This window comes from Antedon mediterranea, chromosome 2 (assembly GCF_964355755.1).
Source record: "Antedon mediterranea chromosome 2, ecAntMedi1.1, whole genome shotgun sequence".
Taxonomy (NCBI): domain Eukaryota; kingdom Metazoa; phylum Echinodermata; class Crinoidea; order Comatulida; family Antedonidae; genus Antedon; species Antedon mediterranea.
In genome coordinates this window covers 12,539,193-12,564,212 of record NC_092671.1, presented here as the reverse complement: position 1 = coordinate 12,564,212, position 25,020 = coordinate 12,539,193, and the positions used below count along the sequence as shown (strand labels likewise).

The 25,020-nt window shown below is 32.5% G+C and overlaps 2 protein-coding genes across 18 annotated transcripts in view; both read right to left on the bottom strand.

The window, feature by feature from the left end:
- Positions 1–14,960, bottom strand: part of LOC140040437 (uncharacterized) — a 159,769-nt gene extending 144,809 nt beyond the window's left edge. For all 17 annotated transcript variants that reach the window (XM_072086376.1, XM_072086364.1, XM_072086369.1 and 14 more), the window contains exons 1-19: positions 14,875–14,960; positions 14,311–14,532; positions 7,470–7,584; positions 7,052–7,230; positions 6,630–6,917; positions 6,064–6,351; positions 5,458–5,745; positions 4,939–5,226; positions 4,526–4,813; positions 4,063–4,359; positions 3,798–3,970; positions 3,543–3,685; positions 3,051–3,189; positions 2,469–2,661; positions 2,064–2,182; positions 1,754–1,934; positions 1,005–1,165; positions 726–855; positions 79–354 (exon numbers count right to left, since the gene is read on the bottom strand). In XM_072086376.1, the coding sequence (XP_071942477.1) occupies positions 79–354; positions 726–855; positions 1,005–1,165; positions 1,754–1,934; positions 2,064–2,182; positions 2,469–2,661; positions 3,051–3,189; positions 3,543–3,685; positions 3,798–3,970; positions 4,063–4,359; positions 4,526–4,813; positions 4,939–5,226; positions 5,458–5,745; positions 6,064–6,351; positions 6,630–6,917; positions 7,052–7,230; positions 7,470–7,584; positions 14,311–14,532; positions 14,875–14,884 (3,778 nt within the window). In that variant the 5' untranslated portion in view covers positions 14,885–14,960. The remainder of the gene's footprint in view (positions 1–78; positions 355–725; positions 856–1,004; positions 1,166–1,753; positions 1,935–2,063; positions 2,183–2,468; positions 2,662–3,050; positions 3,190–3,542; positions 3,686–3,797; positions 3,971–4,062; positions 4,360–4,525; positions 4,814–4,938; positions 5,227–5,457; positions 5,746–6,063; positions 6,352–6,629; positions 6,918–7,051; positions 7,231–7,469; positions 7,585–14,310; positions 14,533–14,874) is intronic.
- The window catches only part of LOC140039286 (triple functional domain protein-like), a 32,791-nt gene continuing 22,677 nt past the window's right edge, over positions 14,907–25,020 (bottom strand). The window contains exons 23-39 of the mRNA XM_072084890.1: positions 24,764–24,874; positions 23,928–24,119; positions 23,488–23,676; positions 23,120–23,332; positions 22,578–22,769; positions 22,126–22,296; positions 21,539–21,718; positions 21,317–21,439; positions 20,845–21,033; positions 20,462–20,638; positions 20,011–20,160; positions 19,123–19,245; positions 17,310–17,501; positions 16,414–16,597; positions 15,431–15,846; positions 14,948–15,118; positions 14,907–14,915 (exon numbers count right to left, since the gene is read on the bottom strand). Of these exons, the coding sequence (XP_071940991.1) occupies positions 14,907–14,915; positions 14,948–15,118; positions 15,431–15,846; positions 16,414–16,597; positions 17,310–17,501; positions 19,123–19,245; positions 20,011–20,160; positions 20,462–20,638; positions 20,845–21,033; positions 21,317–21,439; positions 21,539–21,718; positions 22,126–22,296; positions 22,578–22,769; positions 23,120–23,332; positions 23,488–23,676; positions 23,928–24,119; positions 24,764–24,874 (2,982 nt within the window). The remainder of the gene's footprint in view (positions 14,916–14,947; positions 15,119–15,430; positions 15,847–16,413; positions 16,598–17,309; positions 17,502–19,122; positions 19,246–20,010; positions 20,161–20,461; positions 20,639–20,844; positions 21,034–21,316; positions 21,440–21,538; positions 21,719–22,125; positions 22,297–22,577; positions 22,770–23,119; positions 23,333–23,487; positions 23,677–23,927; positions 24,120–24,763; positions 24,875–25,020) is intronic.

Below are 25,020 nucleotides of genomic sequence, written 5' to 3'. Positions count from 1 at the left end.
AATGCAACACTGAAAAGCGCAAAAACTCAAGATTAATATCTAATGAAAAATTCCCTATCAAAAAAACATTTTCCTCACCTTGCCTAATCTTGAGAGAAGCTTCAGTGCTGGCGTGTCCTAAATCATTCTCAGCAAGACATGTGTACACGCCGCTACAACCAACAAATGCCTCTGGTATGACAAGGCGGTGCCTCTCACCATCGGATTCTGTGATATGGTCACGTGGTACAACGTTCTCATTGAGCAGCCAGATTATCTTAGGTGAGGGGTTAGCTGCGATGACACACTCAAATTGGGTTGATTTGCCTTCCCAAACCTCAGTGTCTGTCAGGTTCCTCATCACATGTGGAGCATCTGGAGGCCATAAAAAGGAAATATTAATTAATACAATATTCATACACAAAATATAGTGAATTAATAAAATAACTATATGGATAATCCTACTTAAACCTCAATATATCACCAAAGCCCTAGCTAAGATTGTGATCGTTAATAAGGGGAAAGGTATAAGCAAGTAGTTGGGGCTGGTAGACTGGGGAACACCAGCCTCAATGTTTAAAAGGAAGGCAAAAGGAAGGCACTTAGGAAAATGTGAGGTTCGTTTGAGACCTATAGGATTTATGCCAAATGCTTTTTAGAATCAAGGCCTTGGATTATGGAGGCATAATAACAAAATCTGACATAACACAGACAAATTTATTTCTGATATGGTATTTGTTACTTACACTCAACAACAAGCTCTGCTTCTGAATTTGCCTGACCGGCACTGTTAGTGGCTTCTATTCTGTAAATCCCACTATCTTCTGGAAATACTTCTTTAATTACCAATGTTAGACGTTCTTCATCATAAAATAACTGAAACGCAAAACCAAAAATGTCTTTATTTAAACAAAATTAATTATTACAAATTAAAATTATAATAATTATTTAGATTTATGTTAATTTTTAAATTCTTCAATACTGTAAATATGATTTGCACTTGATTAAATATAGTTTATGATTACCTTAAAATCTCCATCATCTTCAATTCTCTCATCCCTTCTGTACCAAGTGACCTCTGGAGTTGGTCGACCTGTGACCTGGCACAGAAATTTGACTTCATCACCATCCACCACATGTTGATCCCTCAACTGGATAGTGAACTTTGGAGGAACAGATTGAGGCTCTAAAAAATAGAAAAATAATTATTATTATAGCAAGATCTGCACTAAACTAATACTAATATACGTTTGGTTCCATCTTTATGTCATCAGATTATACTGATTAACTCAGGCCTTGTCTTTTGAAAATTATAGGTGTGCTACAAATTGCACTCCTCAATACATTCAGGGGTTCTGTAGGTGTGCTGTTTCTATTTTGGTGTGTAGAAGTTTACCAAATTTAAGCGTGTTCTAAATTGCACACCTCAAGGACAGTTTAGGGGTTTGTAGGGTGAGTGATCGCACTCGCTCGCCTTAAAAGACAAGGCCTGATAAGTTCATTGGGGCACCTTGAAACTAAGATGGTTTCACCTTGTGAGGCTTCTCTGTGCAAGATATTGAATAAAAAAGTAAAACAAATTTCATAATATTAATTTTCTTTAAACAAAATGTAATGGCTAAATCAAACATTAGAATATCATTCAGTTGAGCCGACCATTATCTTCAAATGGATATGGAGCGAGTGCAGAATTTAGTCGCTCAGCACCACAATTGGTAGCTGTAGATTTTACCAGCCCATAGACATATTATTAGTAATTAATAAACACACTGACCTTCAACATGTATGATGGAGGAAGATTCAATTTTTCCTGTTGGGGTAATTGCTGTAATTTTGTAATGTCCTGCATCTGCTGGTTTTACATGGATTATGATCAAACAATAAACATCATCTTCTTGGGTCACACGAATACGGGAAGTTTCATGTACAGTACGAGAATCTTTTGTCCAACGAATCTGAATATGTTGAAAACATAAAAAGTTATCTTTACCGACTGTACTGAATACTAAATGTTGGAATATTTTGATTTATTACAACTTCTAATCACAACAAGTAATTTTAAAGAAAGATTTTGTAGAACATACCTTTGGTTGAGTTAAAGATTGTATTCGGCATTGAACTCTTATTGTGTCGCCCTCTTTCGGTGAAACAGACTCCATTAAAGGTTGCGTAAATGTTGGGGCTTCAGGGTATGTTACAGTGGCTATAATACATAAATAAATAATAAGTGCTTATTTTTATGGCTTGAAAGATGCAACTTGAAAACTAAAAGTTTCTAACTACCATCTTTTCTAAAAATATATTACACAATCTTTTAAGATCTTCCGATTTAGTATAATGATATCATTTAAATATGTTCTATCTGTATATGTATGCCTACAATATTTTGTGATATCTGGGACTGGAAACTAAGTTAAGCATCATACATACATATGTACAGGGTACCTTATACACTTAAGTACATACTGTTAAAACTAATGAATACTTACTGGTTGTTTGGTCTTCGATTTGAACCCTACATGAGCCACTTAAAGAGCCATGTATGTTAGCTGCTTTGTATATGTACACACCTGAATGGTATGACCTAGCTGGATTGAACATCAGGCTACATCTATGCTTCTCTTCCACTATCGTTATCTCTTCTGTTTCTTTTACAATTATTTCATCTTTGTACCAGGAAACCTGTCAAAAAAAAACATTGGTCAGATGTTACATTGGGAACACTTCTCCATTGAAACTCGAACCCATGACCTCCAGATCACTAGCCTGGCATTCATACCTCTAGTCCACCAAGCTGATGTCTAGGGGTTTGATTCAAGTCCAAGAAAGCAGTGCATACTGCACCAACAGGATGATAATTTTATTTAGCTACTGTGGAGTAGCATTGCATCAGGGAGTTCAGTAATTGGTCAGATGTTTGCCCTATTTCTTCGCGTTCTCAATGTATTTAGTATAAAGTACAAATTACTACAAAAAACATCATTAATTATGATATAACTAGCACTGAATTATCAAAAGCTTATATATTATAATATTCAAGAAGCAATACTAAGAACATGATTAAAGTCTACCTTAGGTGTTGGATAGCCTGTGATATGGGCATTTATAGTGACTTCCTCTCCTTCAGCTACATGTACATCCTCTGGTGGCTCCTCCAGAATGGTTGGGGCTCCTGGCTTGGGCTGGTTGGCTAGTGTTATGTCACTCATACTATTTTAGAGAAAGATTAAAACATTACAACTGTATAATCGATACATTTACTTTTTGGAATAAATATAATGTTCTGTATGCAAAATACAGAGGTTAAAAATTAATACATTATTTAATGTTTTATATATATAATGTATAACAATTATTATAAGAATATACATGAAACATTTGTATATTACAGTTTTGTAAGAGTATAATAATGAATGTGTTATTCTATAGATTGTGGAAGAAAATAAAAATGTGCCATTTTCATTCATAGAGGTTCAAAACCAAGGAAAGTGTTTGCTTAGGGGAATTAAACCCAACATAAAGACAAATTGTGCAATATAAAGATGCTATCTATCTAATATTACCTTGTCATGAGTTGTTCAACATTGATATTAGACACTGTACTATCTTCACCAACATGGTTGCTGGCACGTGCGATGTAAGTTCCACTATGTTCAGACAACACCTGGCGTATCACCATTGTGTGCTGTTCACCATTCTCACTTATCTGATAAATAAAAGGCATGTGATTAGAATAGAAACACTTATCCTTTAACTTGAAGGCAACATGTTAAATAGTGACACTACATTTAGCTTATAGCACATAAACAAAATCTCACCGTAATATTGTCCGATTCTTCCACCTGGCTGTTGTTATGAAACCAGGTGACCATTGGTTCTGGATTGCCGGTCACCGTACAGGTCAACTCCAGGCCATCCCCTGCAGAAACACTGACATCACCAAGTAGGGTCACAAAATGAGGTGGACTGCTTTCATCAACTGGTGGTGGAGCTAAAAAACAAATAAATACAAATCTCATTCTGTCGAATTTGTCCAACATTTTCAACAAAAGTTTGACACAATGTTACTTCATGCCACATTACCTTCAACGTTAAGGTTTCCTGTAGTACTAGCATGACCGCCCTCGTTCACTACTTTACATTTGTAACATCCAGTATCTTCAACAAATGTCTCCTGAATATATAAACAGCACTTTCCTTGATCGTAACTGATGTCAAAGTCAGCACTATTTTCAATGATTTTACCATCTTTGTACCAAGTTATACTTGGTTCACTCTCAGTTATCACAAAGCATGATAATTTGCAAGACATTCCCTCATCTACATCAATGTTGTTTAATGGGACACTGAAACGAGGTGCTGCAACAGGTTTCTTTACCTCTGTGGATGAAAATTATACACAAAAGCTATGTAGCTTAGTTTGACATTTGTGTTTCTAAATTGTGGAAAAGGCTTTCAATACTGAATGTTATTCTTATTCCAAACTTAACTTCATAAAAGATAATATATTATAATAAATAATATATAATTATAAATAATTACTAACCTTTAACCTCCACATGTGATGACGTAGAAACAAAGCCTTTAGAATTTCTTGCTTCGACATTGTATTTACCAGCATCAGATGTTGACACATCCTGGATTGTAAGACTAGCGACACCATCACTATAACCTTGTTGATGTTTGGAACTATCTTGCAGCTGGGTACCATCTTTAGCCCACCTGATGCTGGGAATGGGTTTGCCAGTAACAAGGCATTCCAATCTCAGATCTGAGGATACATCTATGACAACATCTCTCAGCTTTTCGATAAAAACAGGTGCACTTAAAATTTCTAAATAAAAACAAACACAAAATAAATAAATATTAAAATATAGTTGATAAATTAATTTAGTACATAGGCAATTTATTTATTATTTTATAATGAAAGGAATGTAAAATATGAAAGTACAAAGTTACCTTTGACCTCTAGCTCAGCAAATGCTTTCACAATGCCCTGTGAGTTACTTGCTTCAGTTGTAAATGTAGTTGAGTCCTCCATCGTTGTTTCAACTATTGTGAGACTAGCAATGTCATCTTTATACTCCATTTTGTATTTACTACTTTCACTCAGTAGAACACCATTTCTGAACCACTTTATCATTGGTGTTGGCTTGCCAGTTACAAAGCATTTGAACTGATGGCTAGAGAACTCATCTACAAATGCATCTTTAGGTTTCTCAAAGAAAACTGGTGCACGGAATATTTCTAGATTGTTTGAAAGAAAAAAAGTTTAATAAAATGACTATTGTGGAGACCTCCATAGACCAAGTTCTCTATTGCACCTTATTGTTAGAGCATATAAACAAAATGGACTTATTTGAAAACTTGTAAGGAAGAACTTTTACTACCTTGGACATTATTTTTATATATTTCTTATTCATCAGACGTGTATACATAATCTACATGTGGCCTTAATACCAATAATTGTAAAGTTACCTCTAACTTCTAAGCTGGCTGAAGTAGTCTCACTGCCTTCGGTATTACTAGCCTCAGCAGTAAACATGGCAGTGTCCTCTAACTTTGCTTCCACAACAGTCAGGCTAGCTTTGCCTTTAGACACTGACATCTTGTAGTTGCCACTCTCTTCTAGTTGGTTACTTTCTTTGAACCATCTGACTGTTGGTGATGGTTTGCCAGTGAAAGAACATTCAAAACAATGACTTTTAGATTCTTCTACTACTGCTGGTTTTAGTTTCTTCACAAACACAGGAGCACTGAAAATTTCTAAAACACAAAAAAAAAATTGCGTTGTCATCATATTGTAACACTTATTTACATTGTAGTGTATTTGTCCTGTTACAGGTAACCTGGTTAAAGTAGTGTTTTTTTTTTCCATTGAGCCTTGTCTAAACCAGAACTGACTATAGTTTATCTGAATTAGGAGCCTACATTTTTATTATCAAATGGATAATGTTGCAATATAATGACCAAAATTAATATAATGACCAATATTAATATAATTTCTATATCTATCACACATAGGAATGGTGTCACAAGACCAATAAAAACAGAAGTTCTTATTCGTCTAAATTTAAATTGTACCTTTAACATTTAGATGAGCCATAGAGGTAACCAATCCCTGAGAATTGCTTGTTTCTACAGTAAATGTTGTTGCGTCCGACATAGCTACATTGCATACAGTCAACTTTGCAACCCCATCCGTATAATCCAACTGGTATTTATTACTGTTTTTGAGGACATTACTATCTTTAAACCATTTAACACTTGGGGTTGGTTTACCAGTTACAGAACATTCAAATGTGTGATTTGATTCTTCTTCTACAGAATCATCTTGTAGTTTTTGTATAAAAACAGGAGCTCTTAATATTTCTGCAAAGCAAAAAAAAAAGTAGAAACAATTGTAAATGTTATATAAAATACAGTATCAATATCATAGTGGATTAAGAGTCCATGGAGATCCACTATAAAATGGAACACCTGAAAAAATTTATCTTAGTAGCACTGTTTCGTTGCAAGATGGTAGACAAAGGAGACATACTGAGTGGAAGAATTCTTCCATATGTTCCACATTATATGTTAAGCCGTTATCTCCTGAAACAAAAGCTTACGGTTGATTATGTACACATACTAAACCAATGGTGACCTACCTTTAACTTCTAATCTTGCTGATGTTTTCACAACTCCCTCTGAATTTTTAGCTTCTGCAGTAAATGTACAAGAATCTTGGAGATTTGCATCATTTATTGTCAGGATTGCAACATCTTTTGTGAAATTCATTTTGAACTTATCACTGTCTACTAAAATAATACTATCTTTGTACCAGTTAATCACAGGTGTTGGTTTACCACTGACAAAGCATTCAAAAGTATGACTATTAGATTCCTGTATAACTGCATTCTTTAGTTTTTCAATAAATACTGGAACATGTAAGCTTTCTATGAAAGAAAATACAAATTGATTTAATTTTAATGACATCTGTTATCTGTTACTTATTGTGTGCGGAATGTTTTGTATTTTTGTCTTTAACTAAAATAAATCAGAGTGGTAATACAACAAATCAATAACTGACCTTCAACCTCAAGTTGAATATCTATGGCTGACATTCCAGCTTTGTTGGTTGCCTGACATGTATATGTACCATGGTCTTCAGCAAACACTTCCAAGATTCTCAAGGTGTGTGTATCACCATCTATGACATGTTCATAGGGATCCTCTTCTAATTCATCAATCCTACACCCATCCTTGTGCCTGCATTTTAAAATGTTGATATTTAATTCTATATATTTAGGCCTGCCAGGAATTGGATCTGTGACCGATGATGTGACCAAAATGACTGACTTTACAGGAGTTAAGGCTGTAAGATTCTGAGATTGGTATTTCTTATTTATAGCCTGTGTAATATCAATTTAGTTGGATCAAACCATAACTTACTAAAAATCATAAAACTACAAAATGAAATGAAATAAAATATGAAACAATGACCATACCAAACAACAGCTGGAGTTGGAGAGCCTACAACAGTAACCACAATAGAGGCAGCAGCTCCTTCATCTGCAACCTGCTTTAATGGAGGGTCAATAAATTCTGGCTTCCTTAGCACATCTATTAATGGTAATGAAATATGATCTTCTTCAGTGTCAATTGATACAAGGAAACAAAACAACTTCTCTCAACAAATGTTTATGCCTTTTAGGGCCTGTTTATGCTCAGCAGGAATAATCGGTTATTAACCGATTATTTTTTTAATTGATTATTTGCAAAATGACATAACCAATTAAAAAATAGCCAATTAAAAACACTCTCATTCCTCTTTAACTGATTATTGCATGTTTTAACCGATTATTGCGGAGCAGCTTTTAACTGCAAAACAAATAGACCTCGTGAGTATGGGAAACCTGCACTCACAAAGCATGCTGTTTATTTGTGCGATCGACGATCACCAAAACTACAATGTGGATCGATGAGATAACATATGATTGTTATTATTTTGCGGGGGAGAATTAAAGCGAGAAGACTCCAGTTTTATTAAAATTAATTGCAACAACTGGTTATTAATAAAGAATATAAATAAATAATATGTTTTTATTAGAGGCATACAATACAAATAAAGTTGGTATGTAGAAATTATTTTGATTTTCTGCTTGACTTTTTGCTTTGTTTCAAATTTCATGATATTGTTACCAGATATTTAAGAAAATCATGACTAATTAAACATTACAATTGTATTTTTAGTTTTTGTTTCAGTTTCAATTAGCCTCCATTCTAACAATTTATTTTAATATACAGTATTATTAAAGCAACTTGGGTATTATCATTAAAGATGTTAACAAATCACAAAATGACCAGAATAGTTCTTTTAAACTGTATCATTTTTGTGATGGTCAGGCATGTTTTTGCTCAGGATTTTGTATTTTGGAAGGAAGATAGAGAAAAGAGAGACTCAAAACCGATAAGGCTCATAAAATTGAATCAAACGTTCCAGCTTATAAGCAATTGGCAAATGGCTGACAAGAGTAAAATCCAGTACACTATTTATGCAGAAAAAGCATCTACACAGAGTTTAAACAAAGTTAAGTGTCATCATTTTATATCTTATAATAAAGAAGATGATAAAGGGATACACATATGTGCAGATGAAAACAATGAACATACTTTGATATCTACTGATAATATATCAAAAGGTGTACAATTACCAAAATATAAATGTTATGGCTTGAAAAAGAACCTCATTGAGGGAGAGCAAGTAACATTCAACTGCAAAAGAAACTTTTACTCTTCTGCTGAGCGTAATGTCACCAGTGGATGGGTACAAAGGAACTACAGTATTTCACAGACTTACAATGTAGAAGTTAATCAACATGTACTATATTTTAACCAGACTGTTGAAGGTTTTTACTCAGGTGATGGAATATTTTTCTTTTGCGTTGCGAGAAAAGGCATTCGTAAGTGGTGCTATACATCAATATTAAAAATTCATCCTAAATTACAAGTTAATATAAAGAAATTTGAAATGCCTGATAATGACTGTGGACAACACTGCTGCTTCAAATGCCATGCAGAAGGTGGATCTGGTGATAAGGTCTTTAACTGGACACTAAATAACGGTCTGACCAACAGAAATGGTCACCACAATAGAGAAAGATGCTTCTACCAACTACCAGCTGGTCAGTACACTCTAAAATGTGGAGTACGTACTGATGCTCAGAATGTCTTTGATTTGGTAACATTCACTATCTCTGATAAAACAACTGAAAATAAAGACAAGCTTGTCACAATTAAACTATTATTGTTATTGGTATCTATCATAGTAGGCATATTGATAGTTGTTATACTTATCTTGATCTACCTACTCAGGAAGAAACATGTCAACAACCAACATGCTACAGTGCATTATCAAAGAAATTCTCAAGGCACTCCAAATATACAGATTGATAATGAGGAGATTTACAATAAATAGAAAAAACAGGAATCAAGATAGAATGAAATGAAATAACAAATACAAAAAATAGCAGTACTAAATTGCAGTACCAATTTTTTAGAATAATATTTGTACATTTACATTAATGGAAAAGTGGACAAGTTGGCATACCAAAAACCTAATAGGACACCTAAATAAAGAACCATAAATGAGTATGAAACTTAATCATAGGTATCATATTTGTGCCGTGAAGATTAAAAGAAGCAACATGAGTTGGACACCTAATTAAAATGTTTCAATCTTGATATATATCAATCCAAAATTGACAGTTTATCAGACTATCTTGAAAGATAATCTTGGAATGGACAATCCTAACATTTACAACAAATGAAAACCATAACAGAAGATAGGTATTATTTTTAGTATAGCATTAATTTGCAATATGATGCTGATGATTTGTATAGATTACAGCATTTCAAAATATATAATAACTATAAACAGGGAAGAGTGTAATTTCACTCTTCCCTGCTATAAATATAAGTTCCTCCTGACTATGAAACAAAAATATATTTTTATTCTTGTTCATTAAGCATAAATATACGTTTGCATGGTGTAAAATTCAAATGTAAAACTGCTGATAAAGTATTACTATTAAATACATCTTGTTTGAAGGTAATAGTAATACGGTAAAGATGGCACCTTCAGGAACCATTATTTACTTCACATACTATAATGTGCCTTTATTACTGTACCTTCAAAACAAGATAATAATTGCTTAATGTACTCATGAATGTTAATATAACATAAATGTGTATTTAAAGCAATCCATTGCCAAATTCCTCCTTTATTAACTATCATCCAAGTGTTTTCAGGAATTTACCATCATAGTTGTTATAGCTGCCTTATTTCCTTATTTAAATAAACTCATGAATATTACAACTTTTGAGTTCAAAAACAATACATTATATTTTAGTTTCCTGATTGAAGATAAACTTGTTTTAGTTTCAATTAGCATTCATTCTAAACAGTTTGTTTATTACAATACATTATCATATCAATCAACTTTGGATTATCAATCAACATTTTAACAAAATCCAAAATGACCAGAATAGTTCTTTTAAACTGTATCATTTTTGTGATGGTCAGTCATGTTTTTGCTCAGGATTTTGTATTTTGGAAGGAAGGTAAAGAAAAGAGAGACTCACAACCAATAAGACTCATACAATTGAATCAAACATTCCAGCTTATAAGCAATTTGGCCGACAAGAATAAAAGCCAGTACACTATTTATGCAGAAAAAGCATCTACACAGAGTTTAAACGAAGTTAAATGTCATCATTTTATATCTTATAATAAAGAAGATGATAAAGGGATACACATATGTGCAGATGAAAACAATGAACATACTTTGATATCAACTGGTACTATATCCAAAGGTGTACACTTACCAAAACATAGATGTTATGGCTTGAAAATGCCCCTCATTGAGGGAGAGCAAGTAACATTCAACTGCATAAGAAATTTTACCACTTCTGCTCATCGTAATGTCACCAGTGGATGGGTACAAAGGAACTACAGTATTTCACAGACTTACAATGTAGACCAAAATCAAAGTGTACTATATTTTAACCAGACTGTTGAAGGTTTTTACTCAGGTGATGGAATAATTTTCCATTGTGTTACGAGCCAAACCTTTGGTAAGTGGTGTTACACATCAATATTAAAAGTGCACCCTAAATTACAAGTTGACATTAAGACCTTTGGAACACGTAATGACTGTGGACAACACTGCTGCTTCAAATGCCTTGCAGAAGGTGGATCTGGTGTTAAGGTTCATAACTGGACACTAAATGGCAGTCTGACCAACACAAATGGTCACCACAATAGAGAGAGATGCTTCTACCAACTACCAGCTGGTCATTACAGTCTAAAATGTGAAGTGAGTACTGATGCTCAGAAAGTCTTAAGTTTGTTAACATTCACTATCTCTGATAAAACAACTGCAAATAAAGACAAGCTTGCCACAATTAAACTAGTATTGTTATTGGTATCCATCATAGTAGGCATATTGATTGTTGTTATACTTATCTTGATCTACCTACTCAGGAAGAAACATGTCAACAGCCAACAAGCTACAGTGCATTATCAATGCACTCCAACTGTACGGATTGATAATGAGGAGATTTATAATAAATAGAAAATTGAAAAACAGGAATCAAGATAGAATGAATTGAAATAACAAATCCAAAAAATAAATTGCAGAAGTGCTTTTTTAGAGGATTATTTGTACATTAACATTAATGGAAACATAGATTAACATAGATGAACATTTTGGTATCATATTTGTGCAGTGAAGATTAAAAAAAGCAACATGAATAGGACACCTAAATAGATGTTTAAAATCATGATACATCAATCCAAAATTGACAGTTTATCAGACAATCTTGAAAGATTATCCTGGAAGGAACAATCTTATGAAACATCTACAACAAATGAATAGCATAAAGGAGGTATTATTTTTTATACAGCTTTCATTTGCAATATAATGAAGATGATTTGTACAGATTACAGCATTTCAAAATATATAATTATAACTATAAACAGGGAAGAGTGTAATTTCACTTTCCCTGCTATAAATATAAGTTCCTCCTGACTAAGGTACAACAATATATTTTTATTCTTGTTCATTAAGCATAAATACGTTTGCATGTTGTAAAATTCAAATGTAAAACTGCTGATAAAGTATTACTATTAAATACATCTTGTTGAAGGTAATAGTAATACGGTAAAGATGGCACCTTCAGGAACCATTATTTACTTCACATACTATAAATAAATGTGTATTTAAAGCAATCCATTGCCAAATTCCCCCTTTATTAACTATCATCCAAGTGTTTTCAGGAATTTACCATCATAGTTGTTATAGCTGCCTTATTTCCTTATTTAAATAAACTCATGAATATTACAACTTTTGAGTTCAAAAACAATACATTATATTTTAGTTTCCTGATTGAAGATAAACTTGTTTTAGTTTCAATTAGCATTCATTCTAAACAGTTTGTTTATTACAATATATTATCATATCAATCAACTTTTGGATTATCAATCAACATTTGTAACAAAATCCAAAATGACCAGAATAGTTCTTTTAAACTGTATCATTTTTATGATGGTCAGTTATGTTTTTGCTCAGGATTTTGTACTTTGGACGGAAGATGCAGAAAAGAGAGATTCACAACCGATAAGACTCATACAATTGAATCAAACGTTCCAGCTTATAAGCAATTGGCAAATGGCTGACAAGAGTAAAAGCCAGTACACTATTTATGCAGAAAAAGCATCTACACAGAGTTTAAATGAAGTGAAGTGTCATCATTTTATATCTTATAATAAAGAAGATGATAAAGGGATACACATATGTGCAGATGAAAACAATGAACATACTTTGGTATCTACTGATGATATATCCAAAACTGTACGTTTACCAAAATATAAATGTTATGGCTTAAGAGAGAACCTCATTGAGGGAGAGCAAGTAACATTCAACTGCATAAGAAATTTTACCGCTTCTGCTGAGCGTAATGTCACCAGTGGATGGGTACAAAGGAACTACAGTATTTCACAGACTTACAATGTAGACCAAAATCAAAGTGTACTATATTTTAACCAGACTGTTGAAGGTTTTTACTCAGGTGATGGAATATTTTTCTTTTGTGTTACGAGCCAAACCTTTGGTAAGTGGTGTTATACATCAATATTAAAAATTCACCCTAAATTACAAGTTGACATTAAGACCTTTGGAACACGTAATGACTGCGGACAACACTGCTGCTTCAAATGCCTTGCAGAAGGTGGATCTGATGATAAGGCTCATAACTGGACACTAAATGGTGGTCTGACCAACAGAAATGGTCACCACAATAGAGAAAGATGCTTTTACCAACTGCCAGCTGGACATTACACTCTAAAATGTGAAGTGAGTACTGATGCTCAGAATGTCTTTGATTTGGTAACATTTACAGTTGCAGACAAAGATGACAATAAGAAAAACAGTAAACCAACGCTAACCACAATTGTTTTATCAGTAACAACAAGCATACTAGCTGTTGTTGTGATAGTTTTGCTTTACTTTTTGAAGAGAAAACATGGAAACAATCAACAATCTGAAATAAACTTTCCAAGAAATACTGACACAATCGCTAGAGGAACTTCTAACATCCCACAAAACAACACTGAAGCGCAAGACCAATATGAGAATGTCAATCTCAACACGGGCAATGGGAACCACTACAAAGTTACTAACATCATTTCTGAGATGGAGAGACATACAGAAAGAAGGAGTAGAGATGTAGTCACTGACGAACAATGCAATGCAAATCAGATTATAGAGATCGAGGAACCTCAAAGCAGCACTGATGGTAAAAATATACATTATCACGTGCTTGAAAAAGATTAGTTAAACTCTGTTGTTTAAGTTTATATTGTATAATCAGATTCTTATTGCCATTTTGACTCATAAACAAATTACTAAATCTTAAATAATTTGAGAATGTATGTTTAACCATGGAGGAAATATATAGAATGGTTTAACTAATACAATTTCTGTTTTTAGTGTAATATAATCTTAAAATAATATAATAAAAAATAAGAAATTTCCTCTTAAACAAAACTATTTCCAAATCTATTACACAGTAGCATTTTAGTCAGTATGCTAATCCAATTGATAAAATAACAAATTTTGTCTTTTATCATAATTATAGTATTAATGGGGAAAATATAAGGGTAACTATGTTGATTGTTAGCATATCTATAGCAAATTGAATCTACACTATGTTCTATTTTATAAACGATTTATAGTTGAAGGATTATTTTGGTCATGTTTAGAGAACAATAAACTTGTAAAACAATACCTGTAACAGTAAGAACAGCTGAGCAAGTTGCTTCACCATGATCATTAAATGCCTTACAGGTGTATGTACCGGTCAGACGAGATTGACACAATGGGAAAATCAGAGTACAGCTATCATCATCATGAAATTCCATAGTCACATCTTCATTCTCATCTACTTGTACATCATCCTTCAGCCATATCACATCTGGCTCTGGTTCACCTTTCACAATGCACTCAAATACTTTAAAAAATGTATGTAATTATTATAATTAAGCATTGTTTACATACATAAAGTAGCATGCATTATTATGCATATGCATATACTAATATGCCACAATACAATAATAGTATCAATAACTTAAAATCGACCTTTTCAAACTTTCCAGAAAAGTTACAATTTTGAAATTTGTATTTTTTGCTTATAAATTTGCATTTAAAATAGTAGCAAAACATAAGTTTCATCTTATTAATGGCACATTATAATTGTATTTAGTCATACAAGTTTTATTATTATAAAAATGTTTCTGGCAGGGAGCAAACATGATGTCAAAAAAAAAGCGCTATATAAATAATTGTCACCTACCAGCAGACATGCCTTCACTTGTCTCTACATCTCTAATGACTCTTGGGAAATATGGCAGACAAGGCTCTGTAACATCAGGCTCTGTTTCTGAGACATCAGTTGTAGTTTCAAGTGTTTCCTCAAATGTTTCCTCAGCATCCTGCATTGTTATTGGACGGAATATATTATCAAATTGTACGGCTTCTACAGGGAGCTGTATAACGGCCTGCTCTAACGGCTCCTCTCGCACTCGTGCTGGAACAAACTACAAAACAAAAATAGTGTCACTTGAATAACAAACGAATTAAAATAAACAATATAACCTCAAACATTTATAATATAATGTTTGCGTTACGCCACTGGTTTTTATATATTATAGACAGTTGGAAAGAACACTACTTTATAATATAAGAATATGATGAGTATAGAATTGATCTTTATTAAATCATAATTCTTTATAAAATAATGCAGTCTTTAATAGTAGTATAATAATTTAAGTATACCAATTTTGAATAATATTATAAGCAGCTATATTTGTAATCCAATACTTGCTAAAAATAAATTGCATATAAATCACCTCAACTTCTGTCTTTGTTATTTCCGTGACACCAATATCTAATTCATCACGTTTTTCAGGCCATCTAATCTCTTTAAGAGCATTGTCTTCTTCAACAAACTTCCTCTGGAGCTGTTCTTCAACAACCTGTGTGCCATACGGCGCGGTGAATTTCTCACGAACACTCGGACTAGACTCTGAATGAGACACAAATTCTGCAAGAGTTTCTTCTGCCACTGGCTTATCCTGTACTACTGGATGTTTTGAACTTGGTTCTTCTATCGTCATCAGTTGTTCCATCTCTACCTGTTTCATCTTGTATTCACTCTCTTGTAATTTCTCAACAATGACAAATACTTCATCATTAATTTCATTAAATGCTTTCAACATTTCTCGATTCTGGTATGTTAGTTCACTCACAAAAGCTGGTGGTTTTTCTGTTATATTAAAAAATACAAAAAGAAATAACTCAAAATAACATTACATAACTAAACTGTGATGGATGCATTCTAATTATAGCTTTGTGGTCATCATCATAAACCTACTCAAGGAAATATTCACTCACATACTATCATATTATTTCAACTATAATATTTCCTGTAATATTATTAGACAATAAGATAATAATTATTATTTTATTTGTATACATTCATCATCCATTGTATTGTTTCCAAGTGGTATTTTTCATAGATACATATTTTATTTCATTTTATTTCAGCTTTACTAATAACTTAAATAAAGTTGAGGAGCCTAAGTAAAAGCATAGATTGTAGCAAATAGGCTCCTCAAAACGAAAATATAAAATATAAATATTACAAAATTAGGAACTCCAAACAACAGTTTTCATATAATAATGAAGATTTCTTTTTTCTTAACTAATATCTTAACACATATTACAAGTTTTTTTAAATAAGTAATATAGATTATATAAATTATTTAAGATGATATCCAAATATGTAAATAATATTAAATAAAAAAAAAATATGAATTGCCAAAGTACCTACCATAGAGCTGTTTAGTGAGCAAGTTGATTTTATCGAGTCTGCTTTCCTGCATGCATTGTCCTTCTTCAAGGAAGTCTGCAACTTTGTCTAACAGCTGGTTGGCATCCTCAGATTTCTTGACATTTTGGCTGTCACCAGCAACCTCCACCAACAACTTGTTACCATCATTGTACCATTTAACAGCCTTAAAAAGCAAAGAAATCCTTTATGATACAAACATTTGTTATTTTCAACATCTTTGTTTGAAGAAAGGTAATAGGACATAAATGCGTTTTCACATTAACAAAAAAGGTTATGACATATAGTAGATTAAAGATTACACCATAAGGAAAATACAATAAGAATGTTCATGGAAAAAAAACAATTATAATATAATATGGAAATAAGAATTACTGGAAATATACAAACAGTTCTAGAGATCAAGTTATCTCAATTTTAAAAAAAATAAAAACATTGAGAAATAGGTTATTTCTCCATGGTAAAACCATGGAGTAATGTAAAACTAACTACTTTAAAAGCAAAGTACTTAAAGCTCCTTAATTGATAAACAATTTTTCCATTTTTTGGAACAATGCTATGTTAATTACAAAGCATGAATGTTTCTATTGTTATTCAAATTACTAATATTCCAATAGAACTAAATCATTACAAAAGTGAAACCTTGTTGAAACTAATTTCAGGCTTACATACAGTGAAATCATCTAATCTGTACATACTTTTTTTAATACATTTTGAAAACCAGACTTTCTGGAAATTTAAACCAAATATTCTGTGGCCATATTTGGAAGAGTCAACTGCATTGATTTATTTTCTAACAAATTATTATTACACATTTTAATATAACAGAAATAGAAATGTTTACAATATATTGCAATTGAATTGAATAGTTAATTTACCAATTCATATGTTTCATAGACATCTACAGCAATCTCCAGCCTTCTTTTCTTCTCGTCTATTTGTCTGTGAAGTGTACTTAAGTACATATTTACTTCATCAATATCTTGCGAATATTCTCCTGCCCTTGATGGTGTTTGTCGCATGCATAGGTGTGCTGAGCTGATGAAAGTCTTGCATCTCCTTTCCAAAGGCTGAAATAAATACAACATTTCAAAGTAGTTCAGAATGTCTAACATTATATCTATTCTTGGCATCTGATTGGTCAATCGATGGTCTATTAGAGTTATTGCCATGCCCTTGAACTAATAGACCGGCTAAACTGCGCATGCCTGTTTCCTTTATCTTCTTCAAATCTTTATTCTTTTATTCAATATCACTATATAGCAGCTAAAGTTGAATTACTGTGTATTTACATTAAAATGTATAAAACGCTAAAAGTATTTAAAACGGTAAAAATTATACATCCAGGAAACAAACGGAATAAACAGATACGAAGAAAAAGTACAAATACAAAGCTAAACAGATTTTAAAACTGTACTGCACTGTAGTCAGTCATTTCATTTATTTCGTCTCACATAATTATAACAAAAAATAACAAACAATAGAGAGAGACAGGATTCCCAAAAGCGAACTAAATCAAACTATCAAGTAGGTCTCCAAAGCAAAACAAAATCATCCAACAATAAAATACAAAATTACAACATTAAAAACAACGTGAAGATCAAAAAGTACAAAATATCTATACAATAGTTACCCTAGACATTATTATTATTATTATAAAGTTATACTGTATTGCAAGAACAAATCATTCATTTCGAAGAGATAATGATTGCACTTTTTCTGTATCTTTCAACTTTGCATTTAGCGGTTGTTGATACTTTACACGTCTTAGTCATCGGATCCACACACGCGACGCAAAGATTGTGTAGCTAGCTCTAGCTTCTATAGCCTACAATAGTTAACTTGTGTAGAAGGAGTTGACTTCATTTCATATCATATCATTCTTCCCATGTTTATGAGCGCGTCCAGAATTATTTTTTTATTTGATAGGCATTTACTACATGGCGCATTGTGAACACGAAAAGTAATTACAGTAATAACAATAGAATTTCCTAACAATATATAGAACAGCAGAATCTTTTATTTGCCAGAGTACAACAGAGTTGGAGTACCTTAACCAACTTTACTTATTGAAGTGCTGGTCACAGACAGGGCAAATTTTTGAGTACTTTACAGTGATATTCAAGTTGAAAACTGAAATTTTGGGTAAACAATAGAGGGTGTGCTATATATACTGTAACTTCAATTTATAGAGAGGGCGCTAAAATTAAGTTATACAACTCTCGAGCATACATCATCTGGTAGTAGCCACTTTTTTTCAAGCGTGGTATACTATAGCCTAGCTACCTAGGCCTACAATAATTTATAATAATAAAGTAGACAATATTTTCAGTGTTTAACTAACGTTTTCACATAAAAAGTTCTTTTCACCATGTGGGTGAACACTGCCCTACTCTTATTGACACTTCATGTGACACTTGCAATACAACAATGTGTGCTTGGCTTGGCAGTTGATAGATGGCTGTTAATTTGTGAAACAAAGGCCAAAGAAATGCTTTTGTTTAAATGTTGGGCGTCATTATAAACAATGCCAGCAGTGTTAATTCTGAAATAACATGTTTGTTTTGGCAAAAAAAACAAAAAGCAGTGGGTCTGACAGTGGGTTATCTTAGATTTTGAATCTCTAGGCTAGGCCTAAGCCTAAAAACCCGCGAAATTTGGGAAACTTGGGATATATTTATTAATACTTACCTCAAGATTGACAAGTATATCCTCACACTTTTCAACAATCAGTGTCACTGAATGAATTGAGTCTCCATAATCATTTTCAATGGCTTTTAACTCTAGTTCAACCATACCAAGGTCACGCATCAACTAAGATTTAAAATAAGTAATACATTATGTAGAAAATTAAAGTCTAATTCCACAATGAATGTAAGTAAGTTTTCTCCAATTACTGGAACAAGAGCCTTTAATAATAGAACCAAAAGGATGTATTAAAGAAATAGATATAAATTGAAATCAAATAAAAAGTTGTCTGTAGTTTTACCATGAGATGGTAACATAATCAGTGTGAAACATTGAATTATGGCATAATAGACTATAATATAGTATTAGTATGCATTGCATTGCTTAGGGATGTATTATGCTCCATCTACACTGTCAAACTAGTTTGACGAAAAAAAGTGTGATGTGCCCAAATATGGCAGTGATATGCTAAAATATGGTTGTGATATGACATCATCATGTCCATATATGGGCACATCACATTTTTTTGTCACATAAAGATTTAAAGATTTAAAATAACGATTGTGAGGCATTTGATAAATAGGCAAACTGCCTTAAAATGTCTTGACATGTTTCGAGAAGCTATTCTCATCATCAGAACAGAAAACAACGGCAAGAGTACTTATATACCAATAGAACAGGTTGTACGTAAATGAGGAAGTAATTAGCATAATAAAACAACAAGGAATGTAGGCAACAATCACATGGCAAGTTTGATAGTGTAGATAGAGCTTTATACTCAAATATTGAAAATTAAAATTGTCATAGGCCAGTCTGATGGTGTTGGGAGAGTTGATCTTGTGAATCTAGAGAGATGAACTTAGTAGGTACTTTGCTTGTTGATTTATTTACCTGTATTTTTTCTTTGCTGATCTGTGTTTCCTGATGACTAGACTCTAATCTATCTCTATGCTCCCGCCATTTTACCAACCACTGTAACTTGCAATCATCAACGCCTTTCATTGCATCTTCTACCTCTTGAATAGAACCTGAATGCTTCTCCTAAAAACAATCAATTTTCAGAACTTAGAATTCAACTAGTAAAATATAACAATGGAATCGGTCGGAACCATTGTACGACATGTAGAAAAGTCATACACTGTCAATAATTAATGCTTTACTGATTTCAGTAAAATAACAATAGTATGATTTATTTACATTTAAAAAAATACCCTGCCCTTTATGCATTGTGCACAGTTGTAAACTTGAGTAAAACCAATAAGAATGGGTTTCAATAAACAAGAGCAAAATTAAAATCATTACACATATTACACATATGGACATTTACATTATTTTTACTTACAGACTGTTGAAGTCTTTGAATAACTTCATTTGCTCTTGCCGCTGTTGAATCATAAAGTGTCATAATCTCTTCACGACATTTCTCATGTCGTTTGACTAGCACCGATTTTTGTGTTTGATTTCTGGGTAGCTCAGCTGTTTTAAATGATCGCTCGGTTGTATTCATCAACGTCAACACCTTAAAAATGTAATTACAATACTACTGTATTAAATAGAATACCAAACAAAAATACAGTAGAACTTATATTATAATATCTTCAGGACCCATCATGCTGGTAGTGTTAAAACATATATTGCTCCTTGTTAAGTTCACAGACAAGTATACCTTTAATAGAGGTGTCCCCAAAATAAGAGTTCCCCAAAGCAGGATTCTATTGTGTTTACCTTTCTCATATTATCAAAAAATGATTTTGAGACAGTCAGTAAGATTTGAAGTTCAATGATACGTCCCTGAAGTCCCTCATGCACTGCTAACAGCTCTTCAACGATAGCATCCTTCTCACCCTTGGTGTCTCCCTTTAAGGCTAGCATTTCAGCTGTTTTTAACCGCAGTTCAATCTCTGCATTAATTCTCTGTAAGGAAAATTGTTGTGTAATATCTTTATTGCTGTTGATTTGAGTAAATATTGGTAATTTATTTTTTTAAATAAAATTAATAAACACACTTTTAAGCAAAATTAAACAATCCAATCAAGAGGTTTATTTATTTCAATTGTTCTTGCAGTTAAAAACTGAATAACTGAATAATAAAAAACAAACAATTTATAAAAATAGCAAAAATTTGATGGTAAACATAACAATAAAATTGACAACAAATGTAATGAATAAAAGAGTAATATGAAAATGCAACACTTACTTGCATAGTAAGTTGTATTTCATCAAATTTAGTTTGGAGTGAGTCTGTATCATGTAAAGCACCATCAAGCTCTCCAGACATGGGAAAGAAATCTGCCTCTACCCTCTCCACCCATCTAATTGTCTGTCAAATTATAAATCGATTGTATATATTCAATGCAGTAAACTATTTAATCTATCTATTTTAATAACTCTTAATTGCTATAGAATTACAAATTATTACCTGTCGTGCATCAGCAACAAACTGTTTCCACTGGCTGGCAAAGTCTTTACTTAATGTTTGGTTTAATTGCCATGAATCTAACATGTCTGTCAATTTATTTTTATGTTCTTCATATGTCTGAAGCTTAAGTTCCACTGTGCTTATTGATGGTTGCAGCACTATTAAAGGATCATCTCTTACCTACACAAAAAAGTTTATATAACAAGATTAATTTAGTATAGTGAGGTTTGCTGTACATCATGTGTTTCCAAATTCTAGAGTAATTCTACTGTAGGCAAGTGAAGATGAGGTGAATATACAGTGGGCACAGTTTAAAACAGTTTACACTATCAAACTATTTTTACAAAAAAGTGTGTAGTACCTTAGTAGTAATATGCCTAAATATGGTAATGATATGACATCATTGTGTCTATATATGGGCAAATCATGTTTTTTTGTCACATCAAGTTTGATAGTGTAGACAGAGGTTTAGGTGATTGAATAATTCAATTAGTTATGGAATAATGTTACATTCTCACCTTACTATGAATTTACTAAAAAGAGAATGTCCTATGTCATATGTACATATAATATAAATATGAACTTACAAAGTTAGCTTCAGAAAGATAGTTCTTTCCTTTGCTTTCTGTCTGGACATACAACTCAATTACATGGTTCCATCGTTCCTGAAGCTCCAAATTTGAGGTCTTCTGCGGTAGAGTTTCGCTGTTTATTGCTATTTTAAGATGTGTTTCAAGGTTTTCCATTGCATTCACCAACTTAAATAGATTATTTTTAAGAAGGAAATGATAATACAGTAAGAATTCTAATAGCTGCTTCTAATACAGACAATTTTCCCGTTTCTTAGGGACATTGCACATTCAAGAAGTCAATAAATAATCTAAAATAATATGTTTTGATATATTTCTAATTGATAAATTTTATTGTTACTTTGAAAATCATATTATATAGTTATTTCTATTATAATAGGTTATTGCAGTCTCTTGTTCATTTAAAAAATAGTTTTATAACAAACTATAGGCTTTTACTCTTATCCTACCTCTTTAGTAAGTTTATGAAATTTCACAAGTATCAAGGCGATACGTATTCGGTTTTCCACTGAGATTGTGATTCTGCTCCATTGTTGGCGCAGTTTATCAGCTCGTTCTTGAACAGAGGATGAGTCCGGAGCACCAGAGCGTATTATATCAGCAGTAGCACTTAAAACTTTCTCCACTTCCTTCGTCTTCTCCTGCAGAAATAAATCAATAGTATGATTAACAATAGGGGTAAATAAAACAAGTCTAGTCTGGTATTTACAAGCGGTGGTACTTGTATTAGTAAATAATAATAATAAAAGCAGATGGGAGTAGAAATATATTAGATATGTTTACTATGGTAAATAAAATAAATAAGCAGTGAGAAGGAGACTAATGAAGAACCAAAGTTACATACCATAATAACATTGATGCTGATACTAGAAATGGGAACCTCACTAGTAAAACTAAACTTGTTTGCCCAGAATGCGGACATTAATTAATGCTATTTTCACCTCTGAGATGTGCAATCGCTCCTAGCCTGACAAACACGGCCTGAACTTACCCGCATATCATCATCTAACTGCTCATGACCTTCAAGGAAGTCCATCGCTGTGGTGAGTTGGTCACCAGGATCATTGTAAGTGGCTAAGTAGTTATCACCCACATTTCTTAACCAGCGGACAAGGACGGAATATCGTTCTTCAAAGTCAGCTGTTACACTATTCTCGTGGACACAATCATCAAGGCACTGGTTATCAAGGCGGTCCCCTTCCATCTAAAAATATAAAAAAGTAAGAGTCTTGTATTTTTTCTTTCTAAAAGAAAGCATGAGTCTAATTACCTACTTTTGGAAATACATTAAGGGATGAAATAAACATAGAACTGGGATAATATCTTTGACAAAAATGGTTATATACGAATAAGTTTTACCTGTAGCTTGTCAATGGTTATTTGAATATGAGAAGCTCCTGGTGTAGGATATGTGAGCATGCTTAATAGCACCTGGCCCTCTTGGACGACTGGATCAATAGCATGGTGTATAGTACTCAAGTATTTTGGTCGATCTTCTTGGTTAATATTTTGTATTTCAACCTCCACCTTGTAGAGTGTTTCCATAGCCTGCAAAATATACAGTATGTTGTTTACGTTTATTTTTATTACAAAACAAATTATTTTATACAACGAAAAAAAAATTGTGTCCAGAATTTAATATAATAAAAGTGGAAAGAATTAAAGAAAACTAAAAATGTTGCTGATTGTGAAAACTAGATTCTATAGAAACTGGGCCAGCCAAAGGGTGGTAGAAGAACAGGCTGTATTTTACATTGAAATATAGGGAGCTTGACTTAACAACATTAATATAATCTTACCATCTGAGTATGAACCATAAAGTCCAAAGTACATGTAAGTATTTGATGCCAATTATTAAGTTTCTCGGCAAAGTCATCACACAAGGTATTCACACCTCTGGTCTGGGTCAAGAGTAGTTGTAGTTTGTGTTGCGTTGAGGGTGATACTTTTACTGCCTCAACATGCATGTTGGATACTTTTGTCTGGACCTCCTAAAAAATAATTTCAAAAATTTCATGAAATATAATTATATAACATTAATTTGAATAGTGTATATATAGCAAAATTTATATTTTTAAAAAAAATTTTAAATGATACTATTTTATTTATAATTTAGACCACTCTACTGTAATATTGGAGTTGATGTAATATTAAGAATATATTTTGTTTATTTAGTTTTTTGGCAACCAGATACAAGAACCAATTGGTGGGCAGTGCACTCTTACGGATAACTCAATGATGTTCAAAAAACAATTAGCGCAAACATAAATCAAGTGGTTTTCTGCAATAACTCCATCAGAGGGAGTACAATAATAAAATATATATCAATGACGTCAAACGGTGCCTCGTCAATAAGCATCTCGCGTCCAAAAGCATCTCGTTTTTCGAAATGCCAACAGACAAACTCAAAATAAACAAAGATGTTAATATAGATTTACCATGAAATTCACCATCGCACTAAATATGGTTGTTGATAGCATGGCCTACCCCAGGCATTTTGTTGGTCTATTTTTATGTCTGGCATTTAATCATCTAACATTCCCTGTAGCTTATTATACACACAATAAAAACTGATAATTGGTTTTTCCTTAATACTAATATGATTTTAATTTCATCTTTTCTTGTCATTACAAACCTTGAACGACTCTTGCAAGCGCTCGTGGTCCTTAAGTCGTGTTCGGGTTGCTTCAATACTGTCTCCAACATCAAAATGCACTTCTCCGTAGGACTTAAACCAATCAGAAACCTATAAAAAAATATAGATATGGTCTCATAGTAATGCAATATTATAATAAAGTATTTCATTAGGGTTGCATAAGTTAAATACTAAAACTTCTTTAATTTTTCTACATAGAAATATTTAAAGCATAAAAACCTATATAAAATTTGTTT